Genomic DNA, 23,506 nt, shown 5'->3' with positions numbered 1-23,506 from the left:
TGTTTCATCAACTCTGTACATCTTATGTCAAGGTCCATTTTTTGGCAGTGTACAGTCATGTACTGAAGTGCTCTTCATAACCATGTCAAATGAAAAGGCCAGTGTACCTACACCTATCACATATTTCCCTCTTTATCAGTTGACATTGCTGATCAAGAGCATTTATGAATCAAAATGTTTTGTCTGCATAAATTTGTGTTGGCAAACTTGGCTGTCATATAACAGTTCAAACACTGTCATTATTTATTTAGTGGGAGTGAAAAATATCCAGAAGTATTACATATTACTGTATTGGTATTTATTCAGTGACTAAGCTTTGTCATTTTACTTTTACAGTTCATCCATGCATTAAAGTACAAATCACAATAATTACATTAAAGTACAAATCACAGCTATATTAAAGTTCAAATCACAAAAACTACATTAAATTACAAATCACAATAATGACATTAAAGTAAAAATCACAATAATTACATTAAATTACAAATCACAATAATGACATTAAAGTACAAATCACAATAATTACATTGAAGTACAAATCACAACAACCAAAGTTCAAATCACAATAATTACATTAAAGTACAACAAATAACAAATCACAATAATTACAATAAATTACAAATCACAATAATGACATTAAAGTACAAATCACAATAATTACATTAAAGTACAAATCACAATAATTACATTAAAGTACAAATCACAATAATTACATTAAAGTACAAATCACAATAATGACATTAAAGTTTGTTGTTGTTGTTTGTTGTGGGGTTTAACGCTATTTTTCAGCACATGATACGCCATATATGGCAGCCAGTATTAATGGTGGAGGAAGAACCTGGGAAAACCCCAGAAAGAACCACCGACCCTTGAGAAGCTACTGGCATGCTTTCTCACATATCTACATTGGCTGAATCTGAGACTCGAACCGGCGCAGACAGAGGTGAGATGGCAGTGATCCGTAACGGCGAACGCTTTAGACCACTCGGCCACTCGGGGCCCCTGACATTAAAGTACAAATCACAATAATTACATTAAAGTACAAATCAATAATTACATTAAAGTACAAATCACAATAATTACATTAAAATAAAAATCACATTAATGACATTAAAGTACAAATCAGTAATTACATTAAATTACAAATCACAATAATTACATTAAAGTACAAATCAATAATTACATTAAAGTACAAATCACAATAATTACATTAAAATACAAATCACAATAATTACATTTAAAGTACAAATCACAACAACTATATTAAAGTACAAGTCACAATAATTACATTAAAGTACAAGTCACAATAATTACATTAAATTACAAATCACAACAATGACATTAAAGTACAAGTCATAATTTTCCTGGAGTTAATACTTAAAAGTACCTTATATACTTTCTTATAAGTTGAGTCCAACTACTTACAGCATAGACCCTGATCTACCATCAAATAAGGCACTGGCAGATCAAGGTCTGTATTATTGTTCTACTTTTTACTCCTAATAAACTGCATAGTCCAAAATTTGCAAGTGCATTATGTGATGGCAGATCAGGGTTTGTGCAGTTTGCAATTGTATTCAACTTATAAGTGAGTATATACGGTAGTCCGAGCTGTTCACCACTCAACATTGATGTCAGTCATTAGGAGATTTCCTTATACCCTGTATAAATTAACCAGGCCGTTAAATATGTGCTCCATTTTCATGGAGTTATGCATGTAGAACTTCACTGTGTTGCTATTTATTTCACTGATGAAGAGCTATTGCTTGTCTTGTTACAGTTGGTCCAGATGCTGATGTAGAAGACCAACTTGTACAGTTTTCACCAAACTTTAATACTCAGACATTTCACTGTACATGCATCTATTTCAGTGATGAAGAGTTGTCACTGTACCTCTTACAACTAGTCCAGGCACTGAAGTATGAGACACACTTGTACTGTCCCCTTGCTGAGTTTTTAATGGAGAGGGCACTGAAAAACCAGCACATTGGTCACCAGCTCTTCTGGCTCTTGAAGTAAGTCGAATTTAAAACTTCTTTTTGATTTTCTGAATTTTTTTCTCAGAAAGTTACTTCATCTTGTCTTTAATGATGATGATGATGATGATGATGACACTGATAAAGAATTTATGATTCGGAGGGGTATCATTATTACATTTTGAGTGGCATATGACTATAATTTGTCTAACACTAGCACTGGACATGATACTTTGTTGTTATAGTCTGACTCTACATCCCCGTTTGTTTGTACCCCCCTAAACATTTCAAAAATGAGAACGTTAATGTGATAAAAAGTGCACAGAACTAAGTCAATTGAATCATTGATTTATAATTTCTAACCTAACTTTGACCAGAATGGCACTAATGCTGGCATCCCTTGCACCAATTCATGCTTAATAGACTTTATATACTAACACGGCGCCATATTGCATACACTATAGGCTAGTTTATTTCCATCAGACAACATAATGACATAGTTCATCCTGTTCGGCAATGCTGAATAATTGGGTAAATTACATAACGTTGAGAATTTGGAATTATATCCATCTGCATACATGAACATAGAAATTAAACTGCTTGTTAAATCCACATGAAAAGCATAGTTGTCATTTTCCTTTGCTTGATTCGACATTGTAAATATCGGAAGCAGACAACTTATGTATGTACATATGTAGTCATGATACACCCCTTTGCTGAAAATGGTCTTGTCCAGAAACTGGAAATGGATCCGAGCTTGTCCGTCTATTGCACTGAAAACTTCCATTAAGCATGAAACGCTCATAAGATGACGGTGTTAGGGCCACTCTACTCAGAGTCAGGTTAGAAACTATAAATCAATAAATGAATTGACTAAGTTCCTTGCACTTTTTATAACAGTAAAGGTTTCCATTATTTAAATCAGTAGGGGGGGTACAAACAGACGGCTTTGTGTTATCAGACTATAATATGGGTGTTTTGTACCAATGGTATACATGAATGGTGGCTTAATAGTTTTCCTTCAACTGCCGATTATGCCAAAGGTCGCCATATGTATATGCTTACAAGCCAAGTCCAAAAATGCAAACAACATAGACCATGATATACCATTGTATAATGTGCCAGCAGATCAAGGTCTATTTGGTTTGTTCTCGTGATTGCTTAATCTGGGTTTGTGCATTATGCAGTTGCACTAGACTTAAAGTGAGTACAAGCAAAATTTTTGTTTTGTTTATGTTGTTTTTTCTTGTCTTTTTTATTGCACTGATTCATAGCATGGTTAAATGTCAATCTAATTATAAACAAGATCCAGGGATGCTCCCAGGGTGCATAATCGTGTGATTCATGCCAAATTTTTTACGAATTCATACACTTGGAAAGAGATAATGTGCAAGAACTCCCGTAAATTTGTTTAAAGTTGCACATATGAAAATGTACTTTGCACAATATTCAATTTTATTCAGCTGTTCACCCTTAAAGTGCATGTCGCTACAAAAGTCAAGCTGGTAGAGATATTGTAGTGCCTTTCATGACGTGTATTTTTCTTAACTGTTTGCACATATGGTTTCTTCAGCTTGACATGAATAGTTATTAAACTAAATTTGATTGCACATTGGGCCCAGGAACAAGCATTTATAATATGGGCTATCTAGAAGACCCGAAATGTCTGATTTCCAGCATGATTTATTTTTGGAGAACAATTTAGTACAGCAAATACTGGCTGATCATAGTAATGAAGGCAATTTATTTGAAAAGTTAGGAAGTATATGAGATTATTGGAGCTGCGAAGTGTGTAATGAAGATACCGGTGAGTGATTTTTAACATGAAAATGGCATTAAATACTAGTCGAATGTACATGCTGCATGGACAAAAACAGATGGCACGATTGTGAACCCGTCATTTCAGTAGTCATTTGAAATGTATAAAAGGCAGACGGACAAACAAACCAAATTAAAAATGACAATTTAAAAGTAAAGTACACTTGTTTCTTTTTCCATCACAATATAAGCCATGCTTGATCATTTTTGTGTCAAGGGGGGGAAATTTCCCCATATGATAAAATCCTGGGAGCATCTCTGAAGCTCTCTGACATAGTGGTGGTCTGGCAGGCAGAGATAAAAGTTCATGTTCAGGCAATCTTGGAATACCAGGTCCACTTAGATAAACCATTTTATTACATACCTATCAATTTTCGACCACAGAATTTTACTCTTATGTCTTGCAAATAGGAAGACGATACTATCGTTTTCTGATTTCATGATACTATTTTTTCAAATGAGGCTTTTGTTATTTTATTCTTGAAGTTTCCTGGTTACAATAGCAGTGTGCCTAGTGCTGGAATGCAAACACCAGTGGTAAACAAACCTCTCACAGTAACCTATGTTAAGTTTTGCATCATGTGTAAAATATGTGATAGGTCCAAACCATGATTTTGTCAACACAGCAATAGAAACAGTTGTTCATTTTATTTCTTTGAATTAGATAATATAGTCAAACAGTTCATCTGAAATGAGATCATATTTGGAAATTGTGTACCAAACTTTACAGTGCAAGCCAGAAACTGAATTTCATATTGATAACATTAGTGAGTTTCCTATACAATGAATCTGAAATTATTAATTTTATAATTATCTTAAAATTGATAGGTATGTAACAAACATATTATGACAGTCCCGCAGTTTGGATTGCTACATCACGTCTCATCAGCATAAAAAATCTGGAGCATGACCTGGTGCTTTGCATCTTGTAATGATCCAGATTTTCTGATGCTGACGCCATGATCTTGCAATCAAGAGCATGATACTGTGGTAATAATACATATATATTTCATTTTAGTGAGAGTCATCCTAAGCAATAATATGTTCTAAATGATGTTTATCAATTTCATAAATATGAAAGAAGTATTTTGATTGGTGAATCAGAAGGGTAAGAGGGTAGCTATCACTAAGTTCATCAGTTTGTCTATCAACGTTTCTGTTTCTGGAACACAGCATGTGAGTTGATCTAAGTATTAATACCAATAATGTTACTATGAAGCAAGTTACCATGGAAACAAAGTGTAGTTTTAGTAGTATGCATTCAAAAGGGCCAATTAGATCTACATTTTATATCTCAGTTTTATCAGATTGGGTTTGAATGTTTTTTGTGTATTTATGCAATCAGTAACATTTCAGTTCCAAAAATCCTTGGCTCCAAAGTGACAGTGCGCTATTGGGCTAAAAGTTTTATGAATATTGACAGAATCAGTAACATTTCAGGTCTGAGATCTTTGTCTCCAAAGTGACAATATGCTGTTGAGTTAAATGTTGCATAAGTATTCACTGAATCATTAACATTTCAGATCAGAGATCCATGACCCCAAAGTGACAGTACGTTATGGACTGCTTCTAGAGTCCTATCTGAAGCTAAACCCCGAACACATGAATTTGTTGATTAAGCAACATGAGGCCCTGAGTAAGATGTATACACTCAGCATGCTGATGCAGTCAGAGAAATACAAAAATATTCAAAATGCTGTAAGTAGTATAGGAATGGAAATTTATTGTCTGGAATGGTGAAATTACTACTCTGGTTTACGCATATTTAGCTGGTCCATGAATATTTATTGTATCAGTCTGGAATGGTGGAATTACTAGTCTGGTCCATGAATATTTATTGTATCAGTCTGGAATGGTGGAATTACTAGTCTGGTCCATGAATATTTATTGTATCAGTCTGGAATGTTGGAATTACTAGTCTGGTCCATGAATATTTATTGTATCAGTCTGGAATGGTGGAATTACTAGTCTGGTCCATGAATATTTATTGTATCAGTCTGGAATGGTGGAATTACTAGTCTGGTTTATGAGTTAAAATGATAATGGAAAAACTTGCAAGGATTACACCAGCAATCAACACAACGTTTCATCAAAGCACTGTGAGAGAAAATGAAAGAGAAACTGATATTTTCTTCGTTATTTAAAACAGTGTGAGTAAAGTATAGAACAACGCTATATTTTTACTTGGGTATGTGGCCTTATTTGGTGTTATTGCTATGCAGCAGGAACCCAAACCATGGCCTGGGGGGAAAAAAAACAGTGAAATAATCATGAGGCAATCCAAATTTTGGGTCACTAGCCAGTTGTCTAAGCACTGACTATGGTAAATTAATGATGGAATCAATTCATGCCAATCCAAAGTAAAGTAAAAATTACCATATGTTCTCACATATAAGTCAAGTCCAATTGCAAACAACATAGACCCTGTTCTGCCATTGCCGAATGCACCAGCATATCAGATCAGGGACTATGTTTTCTGTTCTACTGATCACTCCAAACAAGCTGCATTGACCCAGATCTGCTCTAGAATTATGGGATGGTGATCTGGATCTGTGCAGTTTGATTTGATTTGTATATGAGTATTTGCGGATGATAGGAAGAATGTTGTAAGGTCAATTAAATTGTACTTTTGCATTATGTTTTTATTGACATCAAGCACTTGTCTTTGTCATAATCCCAATAATATGAGCACTAATGAATGGATTAAATAAAACATGTCAGCTTGATGTAAACAAACTACAAGGGGGCATTGTTTGGGCCATTCCCCTCCACTAATATATGCAGATGCTGTCTGGGCAGGCAATGGATAGCTTAGAGTACTGGACCAAAAAGGGTACTAGTAAAAGTAGTATACAGACTGATTGTACTGAACTGAAGGGTACAAGTGTAAGTAGTATACAGACTGAGAGTACTTGACCATAGGGTACAAGTGTAATTAGTATACAAAATGAGAGTACTTGACCAAACGGTACTAGTATAAGTAGTATACAGACTGAGAGTACTGGGCCAAAGGGTACAAGTGTAACTTGTATACAAACTGAGAGTGGTTGACCAAAAAAAGGGACCCCGAGTGGCTGAGTGGTCTAAAGCGCTTACCATTATGAATCACTGCCATCTAACCTCTGTCTGCATGGGTTTGAGTCTCAGGTTCGGCCAATTTGGATATGTGAGAAAGCTTGACAGTAGCTTCTTGTGGGTTGGTGGATCTTTCTGGCGTTGTCCTGGGTTCTTTCTCCACCATTTATACTGGCCACCATGTATAGCCTATCTTGTGCTGAAAAATGGCATTTAACCCTAGAATAACAAGAACTTGACCAAAGGGTACTACTGCAGTTAGTATACAGACTGAGAGTACTAGACCAAAGTGTACTGGTGTAAGTAGTATACAAGCTGAGAGTACTGGACCATAGGGTACTAGTGTAAGTAGTATACAGACTGAGAGTACTGGATCAAACGGTATGAGTATAAGCAGTTTACAAGCTGAGAGGACTGGACCAAAGGGTACTAGTGTAAGCAGTATACAGACTGAGAGTACTGGACCTGAATCATAGGGTATTAGTGTAAGTAGTATACAGACTGAGAGTGCTGGACATGGATCATAGGGTACTAGTGTAAGTAGTATACAGACTGAGAGTACTGGACCTGAATCATATGGTACTAGTGTAAGTAGTATACAGACTGAGAGTGCTGGACATGGATCATAGGGTACTAGTGTAAGTAGTATACAGACTGAGAGTAATGGACCGGAATCATAGGATACTAGTGTAAGTAGTATACAGACTGAGAGTACAGAACGTGAATCATAGGGTATTAGTGTAAGTAGTATACAGATTGAGAGTACTGAACCTGAATCGTAGGGTATTAGTGTAAGTAGTATACAGACTGAGAGTACTGAACATGCATCATAGGGTATTAGTGTAACTAGTATACAGACTGAGAGTACTGAACCTGAATCATAGGGTATTAGTGTAAGTAGTATACAGACTGAGAGTACTGAACATGGATCATAGGGTACTAGTGTAAGTAGTATACAGACTGAGAGTAATGGACCTGAATCATATGGTACTAGTGTAAGTAGTATACAGACTGAGAGTATGGAACGTGAATCATAGGGTATTAGTGTAAGTAGTATACAGACTGAGAGTACTGAACCTGAATCATAGGGTATTAGTGTAAGTAGCATACAGACTGAGAGTACTGGACATGGATCATTGGGTATTAGTGTAAGTAGTATACAGACTGAGAGTACTGGACATGGATCATAGGGTACTAGTGTAAGTAGTATACAGACTGAGAGTACTGGACCGGAATCATAGGGTACTAGTGTAAATAGTATACAGACTGAGAGTACTGGACATGGATCATAGGTTACTAGTGTAAGTAGTCTACAGACTGAGAGTACTGGACATGGATCATAGGGTACTAGTGTAAGTAGTATACAGACTGAGAGTACTGGACATGGATCATAGGGTACTAGTGTAAGTAGTATACATACTGAGAATACTGGACATGGATCATAGGGTATTAGTGTAAGTAGTATACAGATGGTGAGTACTGGACCTGAATCATAGGGTACTAGTATAAGTAGTATACAGACCAAGAGTACTGGACCAGAATCATAGGGTACTAGTGTAAGTAGTATACAGACTGAGAGTACTGGACTTGGATCATATGGTAGTAGCATTAAGTACCATAGGTACTTTCTTATAAGTTGACATTTTTACTTGAAATTTGATTAAAGAAGAGTAGGGGTTGTCTTTTAAGTGTGATTTAACAAAACATTGATAAATCTAGGGGTACTATTGGAAGCTCTAGATGTTTGTAGATGTACCAATACTGTAAATTTATATACTTTTATGTTTTCATGTTGCTGTTCCCATTCAGAAATGTTCAGAATTATTTCCATGTCTTGAATGTGCTGATGTACCAATAATTTTGATGTATATCAATGAAATAAACCAGAATGTCTTTGAATGAATTTATAATAATCCTAAAGTAGTGTTTTAGTCCAAAATATCAGTGAGCACTTTGTAATTCCAATGAATAATTTAAATAAAATATTCCTCTCAAATTATAACTGAACACTACAGTAAATGATTCCAGACTGATGTTAAAATAGGAATGAAGATTTTGATGACAAAACCTTTATTTACATCCTGATTTGACCTATGTTGCAATAGCATTTTTTGAATAAAATATCAATCATCTTAATGGAAAATTACAGCAGACTGTTTAAAGGTCTGTTTTTACATGAAGTTCAAAATCAGAGGTTGATTAGTTGTAAGAAGCCACATTTTGACATTATATAATGACAGAGATTCAATCTGAGACCAGAACAAACATTTATCATGCATGTATTTGATAATCATGGCTAATAAATATTATCATTGGTAATTATATTTTGTATGCATTTGAACTCGCCCCCAGTTGCCCATATATCTACATGAATTCTTTAATGCAAGTCAGTTATTATTTATATGATAATATTTGTATGGGTATAGGCTGTATCAATAACAGCATGATAATGTATGGATATAGGCTGGATCAATAGCAGCATGATAATTTACTGAGTGTAGGCTGTATCAACAACAGCATGATCATAATTGTATGGGTATAGGCTGTAACAGCATGACAATTTTCTGAGTATGTGTTGTAACAATAACAGCCCAGTTATATATTTATTAGTATAGGCTGTAATAATTTCAGCATCACATTTTGTTTTCTGGGTATAGGCTGTACTAGTAAGAGCATGATAATAAGTTTCTGGGTATAGACTGTCAATAACAGCATAATTAAAATATTGCTGGGTATATGCTGTATCAACTACAGCATGATAAAAATTTCCTGTGCATAGGATGTATCAATAACAGCATGATAATATTTTCTGGATACAGACTGTCAATAACAGCATAATTAAAATTTTGCTGGGTATATGCTGTATCAACTACAACATGAAAAAATCTTCCTGGGCATAGGATGTATCAATAACAGCATGATAATAATTTCTTCAAAAAGTTACAACAGTTTATGTAGTGATGGTAATGCCACATTCTGCATAAAAGAATTAAAAAAGTATAAAAGTCAACATTGATGTATTGTGCTGAATTGCATACATGAATGCTTAAAATTGAAACCCCTTATGTTAAGTGTTAATTTGACCTTCATTACTGCTTTGAATAATCCGTTTTTGATATCAGGCCATTGTTATACAGTAATTGGTGGTATTATAATAGTGTCTTAAGTTTCAAGCTTGAGGAATTTTAGTGAATAAATACCTTTTTTTTGAATTCCATTGTTCTTTTCAACATTCATGAAATGGGACTCAAGATGTAAATGTTCACCTTGTGAATGGGTATGAAATTGTTCATGTTCTGTGTATCAGAGAAATTAAGAATTCATGAATACCAGGTGTATTAAAATGTTTAGCCTGCAGATATTCTCTACATGGTGGATGTTATTACTGGTACAGGATATGGATGTTCTGTTTTTTGATGAGAATAATTTTTGGGAATGAAATTATCAAATGCATGTTTGAAATTTCAGCTCAGTATTTTTGGTACTGAAGTTAGGTGAAAATCTGACAATTTGTCACATATACATATACTGATATTTTTATCTTTTTTGGCATGTAGGAGCTTCCATACATAGACTGATATTTTTTCTCTTTTGGCATATGGGAGCTTACATACATACTCTGATATTTTTTATTTATTTTGGCATGTAGGAATTTTCATACATACACTAATATTTGTTTCCTTTTTGCTTCCATTCATTTACTGATTTTTTTTTCTATTTTGGCATGTAGGAGCTTCCTTACATTTCACTAAAGGTTTACCATCAAACACAATAATGAACTATATTGCCTGATTTAACGTAGCTTGTGTATATGGTTTTCCTTATGTCTACAAAAAATGTTTCTTAACAAGGATTTTTTAAATTTTTTACAAATCGTCAAGGAATCGCTAAATTTGTAATTTATATGCAGTGTCGATGCACAAGTGATTAAATACACAAGGAATATTAAAATTTGGTGACGTCATCAAAATGCACCCATTAACACATTAATCCCTGGAGGTTTTTGTCGTTTTCAACTGAAATTGAGTAGGAAGCATATTTTGAAAGCTATTTCTGAATACATTCTAAAACAGCAACTTCAAGGTGATCTTCCAGTAACATACTGCCTAGTTGTGTTAGAAACATCATTTTTCATTGGCGATTTGGCTCATGCATGAGCAGAAGGGTAAATTTATTTAAATTTTTTTGCTTAACAGACCCATTTTTTCGTATCGAGACCACTCTTTATTCCAAATGCCCATCTTACACTACTTTTTGCAAAGGTTCATCTGTCTGTTTGCAGTTCATACTGGTCTGCCTTAGATCTGAGACCAAAAAGTCTAAAATCTGGCCACAAAATCGGATTCAGACCACAGGCAAATTTTGGGTAGAAAAAAATCGGGTCCAAAAAATGTGGTTTTTCCCTGTGTATTTTGTAGTGCGACTAGAAATTCCAGATTATTTGGTATCATTGTAGAGCTACATCTGTCTCCCTTTCTATAATACCATCCACTTTATGTATCATACATGACCTTGACACTACAGAGCTTGGCAGTAGGCTACTACCTCCTGCCATGTAAATTCGTCACCAGGGGTTAATGTGTTAAATTGAAACTTTTGGAGATGATATAAATTAATTCCTTAAGGATTGATGGTTTGAGATCATGTTGATCAAAATTCAAGATTGTATGAGTTCAAGTTTTATGTATTTTTTCTCATCATAAACAAAAACAGCATAGCAAACATAACATCCTGATTACAGGTGAGTAATTCCAACATGTGTGCCCCAACATGCAGTTTCATTATTCCGAAACAAGTTATCATAATACTCCAGATTATCAAGTACATTATTATTTCAATAAATTTATTACATTTTGTAGAAAAACAGAGAGATGGCAATCAAAGACATGCGATCAGTACTGGAACAGAAGGCATACCGGGATAAGCTGAGTGATATACAATGTCCCCTTTCACCATTATACAGGCTGAAAGATTTAGCGTAAGTAGTAAACCTTGAACTTCATTATTCTGACAGCTATCAAAGAGAGATGTGGATCATGTGACGTTCTCCATCAAGACCTGCACATGAACATTTGTACTTGTGCGAGTTATGTTGCATGCCCACACCATGTAAAGCAGACTTTGGGAAGTAATTGGGGGTGGTTTGTAGATGTGCAAAGTAGTCGCAGAATTTAAATCTATACCCTTGATGTTGAATTTGATGTGAGTATAAGTTGGAGTTGATCTTCAAGTGGTGGAAACATGAGCATGTTTCATAGGTTGTCAAATGTTGGAAACATGAGTATATTTTGGAGTTGTCTTGAACTGATGGAAATATGAGCATGTTTTGGAGGTTGTGAAATGTTGGAAACAAGCATGTTTTGGAGGTGGTCTTGAAGTGGTGGAAACAAGCATGTTTTAGAGGTGGTCTTGAAATGTTGGAAATTTTAGTATATTTTGGAGGTTGTCTTGAAGTGGTGTAAACATGAATGTGTTTTGGAGGTAGTCTTGAAATGTTAGAAACTTGAGCATGTTTTGGAGATGGTCTTTAAGTGGTGGAAACATGAGCATGTTTTAGAGGTGGTTTTGAAATGTTGGAAATTTGAGTTTATTTTGAAGGTGGTGGTGAAAACATGAGCATGTTTTGGAGGTGGTCTTGAAGTGGTGGAAACATGAGCATGTTTTGGAGGTGTTCTTGAAGTGATGGAAATGAGGGAACTTTAAACTTTCTTTTATTCAGTCTTTTTCATCTTTATTCTTGAATGAAGACCTTTAAAATCAAATTAATCACAAGGCCCTTGGGTGTTTATTTAAAGAGTTCTCTTTACAGTACAGAAGGTGAGGAAAAAAATCACAGGGCCTAAGGGTATTTATTTAAAGAGTATATATCCTATTTACACCATGTTTCTGGACATTGTTTGTTTTCATATACAGTAATTTGGAGCAAAAATAATATTTAAATGCTCTATAATTTTCAGCCATCGTTTGACTGTAAATTATTTCTAGAACTTGTCTTTCAGACACATTCTAAGAAGATCTGCTTTGTTTTCAAGTCTCAGTGTGTTTGCCAGTAATTTAACAGACAAAGTTCGCTTAATTCAGTCAGCAGTGATTATTTAATGTGATCTTGTACTTCCATGAACTTAAAGTTTTTCAAAATCCTTCAGTCATATATATTTTGTGTGTATGTGTGCATGTGCTTGTGTGCATGCATGTGTACATAGGTAGATAGAACATAATTTTTCATATTTTGCCATAGACAGTTAAAGACAGTATCAAGGAATGAAAACCGAATGATTTAATGCTGTAACATACCTTTCTTTATTCAGTTTCAGTAGCTTGTCTGTAGGCTCTTTTAAGGCCTCGGGTGAAAAACCTTCAAATTTTGTATTGCCATCATCATCATAATCCATATTGCTTAACTGTTCCTCATTTCAGATCAGCGCATTTTCACTTCTGCTCAGATTGACACTGAAACCTGACACCTTTAACGGTTTCACAATCATTGTGTGATTTTCCTTTAACGTGTCCATGAGATGAATTTACTGCATTCATAGCATCTCTGATTTATTCTTTTTAACTGGGAGAGAGGTAGCTCTTCACAGCCTTATTTATGCTTAAATCAGGAGAGAGCAAATTTGACATGTGGCCTTCAGGTATTATCACTGGCACAACATTTTTGCATGACAGCTGTTTCTTCACATCATCCTTGATGTGGGGCCTGGAATGAGTCCATGACTAACAGTAAGCACTCTGTCTTGGTGAATGGCAAATTAATTTCTAGAATCCATTGCAGTGTTAGCTCCTCATCATCAACCCTTTTACAAGGAACAAATGTGTTTATTTAAAGTGTATAAAATACAGAAAAGTGAACACACCCCATTGAAATTGACTAAAATATAAAACAACCATATATATTTCAGAAAAACTGCAGTTGTGATTTTTATATATTTGAAGCAATATCTTGGAATTACAACGATTCCAAAAAGAATTGTTTTGTTTACTGCCGTATCCCAGCGGAAGAGGAGGTATCTAATACCTATTTTACGATAAATATTTGCTCCTTTCAGGGTTGAAGATTGCAAATTTATGGATTCCAAAAAGCGTCCTCTGTGGCTAGTATGGAAGAATGCAGATTGGGAAGGTCAGAAAGTTCTAACTATCTACAAAAATGGTGATGGTAAGTGTTTTTAATGTTGCGTACAGATATTTTATAAAATAAGTATTGTAATTTTATATCTCTATACTAATGGAATTTAGTACCCAAATCTCAGCCAAACAGAAGCAGTGATCATTAGTTATTTCCCATACTCAGAGCTTCGAACTCTGAAGATATGTAAGCTCTGAGTTTGTGAAATTACTAATGATCATGAATTATCCAGTATGGTAAATTACTAATGATCATGAATTATCCAGTATGGTAAATTACTAATGATCATGAATTATCCAGTGTGGTAAATTACTAATGATCATGAATTATCCAGTATGGTAAATTACTAATGATCATGAACTATCCGGTATGGTAAATTACTAATGATCATGAATTATCCGGTATGGTAAATTACTAATGATCATGAATTATCCAGTATGGGAAATTTCTAATGATCATGAATTATCCAGTGGGGGAAATTACTAATGATCATGAATTATCCAGTATGAGAAATTACTAATGATCATGAATTATCCAGTATGGGAAATTACTAATGATCATGAATTATCCAGTATGGGAAATTACTAATGAATTATCCAGTATGGGAAATTACTAATGATCATGAATTATCCAGTATGAGAAATTACTAATGATCATGAATAATCCAGAGCAAGGAAGAAACCTTTTCAGTTCAAACAGAAGCAGCGTTCTGAAAGTGAAATATCACATACTATAAACTTTATGATAAAAATGTTATACATATCAGTAGAAGATGGAGTATGTATCCCCCCACCCCATCCATCCTCTTTCTGGCATGCACTCTTGTTAGTCCAGCTAGCCCTGTAGTTTTTGATGGATTGGTGTGTGAAAGTTGGTTAATATTCATCACCTGTGGATGCACATGTCAACAAACAACTTTGTTCTCTTGCAACTTGTATCAGAGTTGTTGACCTTCATAAGTTTGCTTGTAAGGTGGCACTCTACAGTTTCATATTTTGCATAGGGTTAGATTTTTATGGAAACAGTATTTCTGTTATTTTCCTGCACAGGGTTCGAGTTTTAGGAAAAATTATTTCCCTTGTTTTCCTCACTAGTTATACTGGCTATTTAAAATGACCATGTATATCTTGCATATTGTTAAAAGAATTTTTAATTTCCTTTATCTTATTGTAAGATTGATTAGTGTTATTTGGGTTATAGAGTATACAGCTTGGCCTTACTTCAGTGGTGTACCTATAAAAAATCTGCCAGCTCTGTTTGGTCATTTTCGCATCCTGGACTTTAGATATAAATTATTGAAAAAAAGAACAAATAACTTTTTTTTTACATTTTATATTTTTTTAATTCCTTCATTGCACTTTCAGAAGCTGATAAAAAATATTCTGGCAAAATTCCTTTTCCCTATTTTAATAACTGCTAAAGATAATGTACTTTAGACTAATTCAGGCCGATTTATCAGTTTTGGTCTGCTGTGTACATAGATCATGTGCAGTTTCCACAATTACAATATTTAAAGAAATTTGAGTCGCAGTTCAGGAAAGTAACATAGAGGTATGTCAACAGTCTCTACACTGTGTATGTTGCAAATGCAGACAACTTTGCCTTTCACCTGTCACTTTCTCAGAAATACATAATATGTGTAGAGCACCCCAATAAAGATCACATAGGTATTATTATTTTTATGATTTAATTTTGGTTGCATAACAAACATTAAGTCGTAAGAATCAAAAGAGTCCTTTTGAATAATTCTCATGTTTTTCCCACAGAACATTGCATTTTCTCCACATAACAACCAATGTTATGCTGAAAGACAGGAACATGAAACTTGCCACTGTTATGTTTATCTACATTTTGTTTAATTTTTTTTGTCAGTGATTGTAGATTGTAATGGTCATTTTTTAAACAACATGTTACATAACTAATATTTGTTTATGATTGTAAATTATATTTTAAGAGAATTATCTTTTGTAGGTACATGTTTACTTAAGTTTGAGTTCTAGATACAATCTTGATTCTGTCCTTCAAATTTTCTATAATGAATTTTGTTTACAGTTTGGAAATTTTCATTAAGGTAGAGTATTTTTAGAAAATGGCTATTGGAACGCGTCAAATCAGGAACTATGTGAATTGTTTACAACTTAAAATGTTCTGGAAATGAACTTTTGACCCATATCCTGGTCCTTTTTTTGTCTCTTAGGTTTTTGTATTAGGGTTGTTTACATCAGAATTATTTATTTCTATATTTAACTTCAGCTGTGTTCAGATCAGGGTCTATGTTGTTTGCAATTGGACTTAACTTATAAGTGAGTTAATGAGGTAACAATACTTTGAATTCATTTATTTCTGTGGGCATCATTCAGTGTTGCACCTTGAGCACAGAATCAAAGGTTTCCTGCAATCTTTTGTCATATGACCCCCAGATCTTGATCCTGTCCCCCCCACCTTCCCCTTGCATTATTTTTCATTAAACAAAATCTAGAAGAAAAGAAAATATTGCTTTTCTGTATTGGGTATCCATTCTTGTCTGTGATGGTTTAAACAATGTCCAGAGTTGCTAAAGGTGATAAAAACTGTAAGATGGCAATGAATATCTATTTAAAACACTATATCTGGCAACGAAAACATTCAAGGTTTGTGGCATTGCAGTGTGAAACCTTTCAAGGTTTGTGGCATTGCAGTGTGAAGCCTTTCAAGGTTTGTGGCATTGCAGTGTGAAGCCTTTCAAGGTTTGTGGCATTGCAAAGTGAAGCCTTTCAAGGTTTGTGGCATTGCAGTGTGAAGCCTTGCAAGGTTTGTGGCATTGCAGTGTGAAGCCTTTCAAGGTTTGTGGCATTGCAAAGTGAAGCCTTTCAAGGTTTGTGGCATTGCAGTGTGAAGCCTTTCAAGGTTTGTGGCATTGCAGTGTGAAACCTTTCAAGGTTTGTGGCATTGCAGTGTGAAGCCTTTCAAGGTTTGTGGCATTGCAGTGTGAAGCCTTTCAAGGTTTGTGGCATTGCAGTGTGAAGCCTTTCAAGGTTTGTGGCATTGCAGTGTGAAGCCTTGCAAGGTTTGTGGCATTGCAGTGTGAAGCCTTTCAAGGTTTGTGGCATTGCAGTGTGAAACCTTTCAAGGTTTGTGGCATTGCAGTGTGAAGCCTTTCAAGGTTTGTGGCATTGCAAAGTGAAGCCTTTCAAGGTTTGTGGCATTGCAGTGTGAAGCCTTTCAAGGTTTGTGGCATTGCAGTGTGAAGCCTTTCAAGGTTTGTAGCAATGCAGTGTGAAGCCTTTCGTTGTAGCCAGTGTGACATATTCTTGAGGATAAAGTCACACCTGTGTCAAGGAAGATTTACTTTATTTTGAATGAATGACAAAAATGTTTAAATGTATGCATAGTTTGTCATTAATTATTGATTTATAAATTTGTAAAGAAAAGTATTTAATAAAAGGTGGTATTTATAATAACGGATGATGCTAGTTATGGGTGAACACTAAAGTTAAATTGGAACAAGACTCGGAATGAAAAATTCCATGGTACAGCTCATTTCAGGTTAACCAGATATTCAATCATGTAAATGTTTCACAAGTTATTTGATAAAACGTTCATTACAATAATGTAAGTGTCCAAGGAAAATCCCATAGAACAGGACAGATGAGAATGTTAAGGTGGCAAGAAGAGAAGGTTAAGGTGGCCAAAATTTTACAACCATCTCATTTTTAAGCACTACTAGTGCATTATGTACTACAGTTTTCTTTTATCCCTTTAAAATGTTGTGTGGTGGGGGACACAGTGTCTACTGCTTCATATTTCCTAATGAATCAAGGAGAAAGATAATAAATAATCACATTTTAGGAGGAATATGATATGCTTAGTGAAACCAGGGAAGGGTTCTTTGGAATGCTTTTGTGTGGTTATAGAGGAAGTTACAGTTTTCACTATTTAAATTTGAGACAGGAATTCCATTAGGGGCAAAATTAATTTTTGTTTGCATGATTGAATTGTTTGGTTTGTAGCAACATCTGAATCCATAAGTATTTCATACAGAATATTTTTACAGGTCCCTACAGCATATTTGTCTCTATTATAAACCTTTATCCACTGTTTTTAGATTTACGCCAGGATATGTTGACGCTGCAGATTCTACAAGTGATGGACAGCATTTGGCAGTCAGAGGGATTAGATCTCAGGTAACAAGGACCTAGTCAAGTTATTTGTTGAAAATTACATCTTTTAATTGTAGTAAACCTCAATATCCATGTATCATTTTGTAGTAAATCTCAGTATGTGTGTATCATTTTATAATAAATCTCAATATCTGTGTATCATTTTGTAGTAAATCTCAATATCCATGTGTCATTTTGTAGTAAAGCTTTAACAATGTTTTAGTCATATCACTACGATTTCTGCAATGTGGCAGTTTATAGTGATGTCTAGCATGGGGCATCATGCCGCAGACATGTAGCATGATGTCCCACCCAGTCACATTATCCTGACACCATACTGACCAGTCCTAACACTAACCTCTTAATACTGAACGCCAAGCGAGGCAGCTGTTAGTACCATTATTTTAAAGTCTTTGGTATGACTTTGCTGGGGATTGAACCCGCGACCTCCTGCATCTGAGGCGGACACTCTAACCATTAGGCCACCGAAGCAGTCATTCTGTTTGTAAAAAGACAAACACTGCATTGTCAGTATGGCTGTAACCATACCAATATAGGATATTTTTCTGAAACTTATTTTGGGGTGTAAAATAATGACATTAAATGTTTAGTGCCCTAAACTTAAATCATTGTTTATATGTTGATAACATTTATCTTTTAGATTTCGTTGTTACCAGAAGCATGATTTGTGTCAATTATAAGATAATGAATGACACCATAATGCAAGATTGATTAGTGTATATATCTTTTTAAATAAGATCAAAGTATAACACATTGTTACTATACTTCCTACAACATTAAGCAATGCAAAGAACCATTGGAATCTGTTATTTTTATCTCTTTTTATGTACCCAGGATGAATATTTATGGTTGTGTGGCTACTGGTCTAGAACAAGGAATGATTGAAATAGTTCAGCAGGCACGTACACTAGCTGATATCCAGAAGAAACAGACAAACAGTGCCCTGGATAAAAGGTCACTATACCTCTGGCTCAAGGAGAAAAACAACGAAGAAAAGTAAAAGAAAATTCACTTTTATTATTAGTTATATACTACTACTACTACTGTATACATTCCGAAATCCAACTGTAAGCTGCATTGACCTAAATCTGCAGTTTATAATGTGCCAGTAGATCTTGGTCTGTGCAGTTTATTAGGAGTAATCAATAGAATAAAAAACAAAGACCCTCATCTGCCAGTGAATTATGACATCACAGATTAGAGTCTGTGTTGTTTGCAGTTGGGCCCATCTTTTATTTGATTATATTTACTACTACTACGATTTATGTACTAATACCTCTACTACTAGTAATGACCTAGCATATACAATAAATGCAGTATCATAAATATTTTGTTATTGTCATATATGTTAACATCACCACTCATTTTGCCATGGCCATTGTCATCATCATTATCATGATCGTCATCATTATTAGTAATATCATAGTCCTCTTGATCACTATTATTGTCATCATCATCATATTCATCATTATCAATATAATCATAGTCATCATTATCAATATCATCATAGTCATCATTATCAATATCATTATAGTCATCAGCATAAATTGTCGTCATAATCAGTAACATGGTCATCATTATCAATATCATGATAGTCATCACCATCATAGTTATCATTGTCAGTATCATTGTCACCATTAATAGTATCATTGTCATCATCATCAGTCATCATTAACAGTATCATCATCATCATCATTGTCATTATTATCAATGCCATCATAGTCATCATTATCAGTATCATCATAGTCATCATCATCATAGTCATTATTATCAATATCATTATAGTCATCACTATCAGTATCATCATAGTCATCATCATCATAGTCATCAATATCAGTATCATCATAGACATCATCATAGTCATCACTATCAATATCATCATAGTCATCATCATAGTCATCACTATCAGTATCATCATAGACATTATCATCATCATTGTACTGGTTCGTCTATGTGCACGTTCACTCATTGTATGTGAAGATAATACAAATAATACCACATATAGAAATCGTGATAATTATTTTGGTTATGTCCAGTATTCATTACCTTTAGACTCTAAGGCTGCTACTTTGTAACAAACTGCAACCTATGCAAATTGCACACGAAAATCTAATTAATGTTGAATAAAATTTTGCTTTCTTCCCATTGCACTCATTTAAATCTTTTTGATATTACCATCAGTGAATGGCCTCTCATAAAAAAATACCCAACTAAATTTAAATTTCTGAAATATTTTAATGTGTCCATTTGAAACAATATACATCTGTATTACTTGATGGCCTGTTGTTTAAATAAACAATGTCAACTAAGGTAACATTTGTGAAATATTTTAATGTATTCATTTGAAACACTATACATCTGTAGTACTTTATGTGGAATCATTTATAAAAACCCAGACAAACAACTAAGCTAACATTTCTGAAATATTTTAATGTGTCCACTCTAAGCACTGTTCTTTCATTTTAAACCAGGGGTCCTCTGAAGGCACGTTTTTTAAAATTATTTGTAGGTTGTAATCCATACTAATGTAATTGTTCTGAGCTGACCAGTTCAGTTAAAACTGGATGAATTGTAAACTGTTGTAAAGGACAAGGTTCGATGAGTTCTGATTTTGGCCCCCAATCAGATTCTGATGAAACTTGTATGGATAAAAGACACACACCCCCATCTTCCTAAATATGTATTTAATTTTTTTTCATAACCACTTTTAATAAAGAAAAGTGACCATTAAAAACTCTATGGTTTTCGCTTATTTTCATGGATAAATGACAGGATTTCTAAGAAGCTCCTAACAAGCTAACTCTTTCCATCAGTCTTTTTTAGGACCATTTTAATCCAAAACAACATTTTTGACTGCTTCTTTTTTCTTCTTTCTTTCTATTGCTGTGAATCTCATTCCTTTGTGAGCTTTTCTATATTTACGTAGTTTTCTTTCTCATCCAAATATTCCGATTATGATTTGCACTTAAGAATGCCTCAAAATGCAACAGGAAACAGAAAGAGAAAAAAGATACAAAAATTTCCATACAAATAGTAATCATTATTTAATGTCAATTTTGTTTCAGAAACATAAAATGGCACTTTGTGTTACTGTGAAATAGGCCTATATGGTGATGGTGATCTAAGAAATGCACATTGTCTTAATTTTTCTGCTCATTAGTGATGAGCAAAAACAGAAATTTGTATAAAATTTGCATATATGCTAGATGGTTACCAAAAGGTTTTTCTATCAGAAAAATCAGACATGTTCTCAGATGTGATGCTAGTGTTTGAGGATATTCAAAGATGTGGAAATCTGGCCAAATTTGAGTTTTTAATTGAACACTGGCCCATTTGGGAACCAAAAATAAACTTTTAATTTCACACTATTTCATGATATCATGTGTACATATGTTGCAGTTAATATATAGTGGATATGGCATGACCATTATAAATACTCTCACAAATGCTTTAACTGATCACTAATTTGGGGTCCAAAATCAGCCCTTGTTGATCTTCGTCCTTTATTTACATTGTGAGTATTCAGTTTGAATGGTTTTGTGAAAATTTCTTTTTTTGTTGGTACTTACCCAGAATTCATTCCTTTTTGTGCGGTACCAGACCTGCCAACCCTTATGATTTTGCCATAAGTCTTGCAAAAATTGCCCTTAAAATATGGACATAGGCATAGAAGCAGAAACTATGGAAAAATAATCGTTGCCAAAAAATCTGGCTAATTGGTTCATCTGTGTTTGATTTGTATCTGGGTTTCATATTAGAATGAGTGAAATTAATCATTGAACCAGACTAACTCTACAGCAGCACCTATCTTGTTCATGCAGGGCGTCTGCATGATCATACTGTTGATTATAGAATTTTTTTCAAATGTCATCCAGAAAGCGATGCATGTTTACGACAAAAGAGAAAATAAGCTTCTAAAAAAGTGTTAATACTCAACACAGAAGAATAAAAAGGAGTATTAGATTCTTGTGAATAAAAGCTGGAAAGGACACAATTATGTTTATTGGTTTTCATGTGCCAATTTAAATATGTCTCATGGTGGGAGATATGATTGCCTTTGTCATGTGAAATGGAAAAAGAATTTCCAAGAATTACGTCAAGTTGAGAGGTAGCAACAAGCCATTGAGTTGCATAGGGTTTGGAACTAAAGTTTGTGCAACTGTACTAGTGGTAAATAAAGTCTGTGTGTACTTTACAAACTTTTCAGTTGAACATAATGTTTATTGTCACTGCGTCGAACTTTTAATTGTGTTTTCCAGCTATACATTAGCAGTTATTGATATTTTGTTACACATTACTGAAAACTGGTCAGTCTTATGGAAAAAAGTCAATGGCCTTACTGAGATGGACTTGTCATAGTTGGTAAGTCTTCTGGGTACTAAGTTTAGTGAATTGTGTGGATACTTTAAACCAGTGGTTCCCAAAGTGGGCAGTACTTCCCCCCCGGGGGGAGGGGGCAGTGGGATTATCGATGGGGGTGCTAATAATTAAGGGGGTTGAAGGGTGCACTTTTAATGGGTAAGGCAGAGTCGCTGAGGATGAGTTTATGGAACCAAGGGGGTGCTGGCCCAAAAAAGTTTGGGAATGATTGCTTTAAACTACAAATTTAATGATATGGCAAATTATTATCCTTCCAGGAAATTATCAGACCTCTTACCCAGTCTGCAAATTTAAGTACCAGTAAAATGAAAATAAGTCAGTATGCTGTAAATTTTTGGATTGGTGTAGGGGTACTGTGTTTTCATAGAAGGATCTTTGTTAGGTCTGTAATATTGTTGCTTTTTGCAGTGAAGAAATCCATGAAAATTTATATCCCATGCTTCATACAAGCTTGAAGAATATTTGAATTTGAAGGGTTGAATTGAAAACTTGAATTTTATTAAAGAGTAGGTCTTATTCTTGAAAAGACCTTGAATTTTTTGACATATTCCTTGAATTGTTCCCCGACTCCTTGAATTTACCTTAGGTAATGCAAAACATTAAAATGGATTAAAATATATGACTATTTAAAATCAGAATGTTTGTTATATTCTTATTATCCCAAAATAATGAATAGATAATTACATACAATGTGATAAAATTGTGTGGATATTAAAAGATGCATGCCATGTCATAGTGGTGTGCTAATTAGTTATGTTTTGTGCTTCTGCCTTTGTATTTGTTTATACAGTGATAAACAAAGTAACATTAAGAGAAAGTTCAGTTTCTGTAAAATATAATCCTTGAAAACATTTGTAAGTTCTTCATATGTCATAGAGAAACAACTCTCTAGTTGTATGTACTTTATACCCAACAAAAAACAACTCTCTGGGGTTGTATGTAATACGTACTCCACAAAAAACAACTCT

At 34.3% G+C, this 23,506-nt stretch overlaps 1 protein-coding gene across 3 annotated transcripts in view; it reads left to right on the top strand.

Moving 5' to 3' along the window:
* LOC149782051 (phosphatidylinositol 4,5-bisphosphate 3-kinase catalytic subunit beta isoform-like) overlaps positions 1–23,506 on the top strand; it is a 143,772-nt gene that overhangs the window by 101,450 nt on the left and 18,816 nt on the right. For all 3 annotated transcript variants that reach the window (XM_089933458.1, XM_089933459.1, XM_089933460.1), the window contains exons 16-21: positions 1,872–2,015; positions 5,318–5,492; positions 11,729–11,847; positions 13,919–14,028; positions 18,083–18,161; positions 18,993–19,154. In XM_089933458.1, the coding sequence (XP_089789584.1) occupies positions 1,872–2,015; positions 5,318–5,492; positions 11,729–11,847; positions 13,919–14,028; positions 18,083–18,161; positions 18,993–19,154 (789 nt within the window). The remainder of the gene's footprint in view (positions 1–1,871; positions 2,016–5,317; positions 5,493–11,728; positions 11,848–13,918; positions 14,029–18,082; positions 18,162–18,992; positions 19,155–23,506) is intronic.

This window comes from Sinohyriopsis cumingii, chromosome 15 (genome assembly GCF_028554795.1).
Source record: "Sinohyriopsis cumingii isolate HCF-2022 chromosome 15, ASM2855479v2, whole genome shotgun sequence".
Taxonomy (NCBI): domain Eukaryota; kingdom Metazoa; phylum Mollusca; class Bivalvia; order Unionida; family Unionidae; genus Sinohyriopsis; species Sinohyriopsis cumingii.
This window is presented reverse-complemented; position numbering and strand designations above follow the sequence as displayed.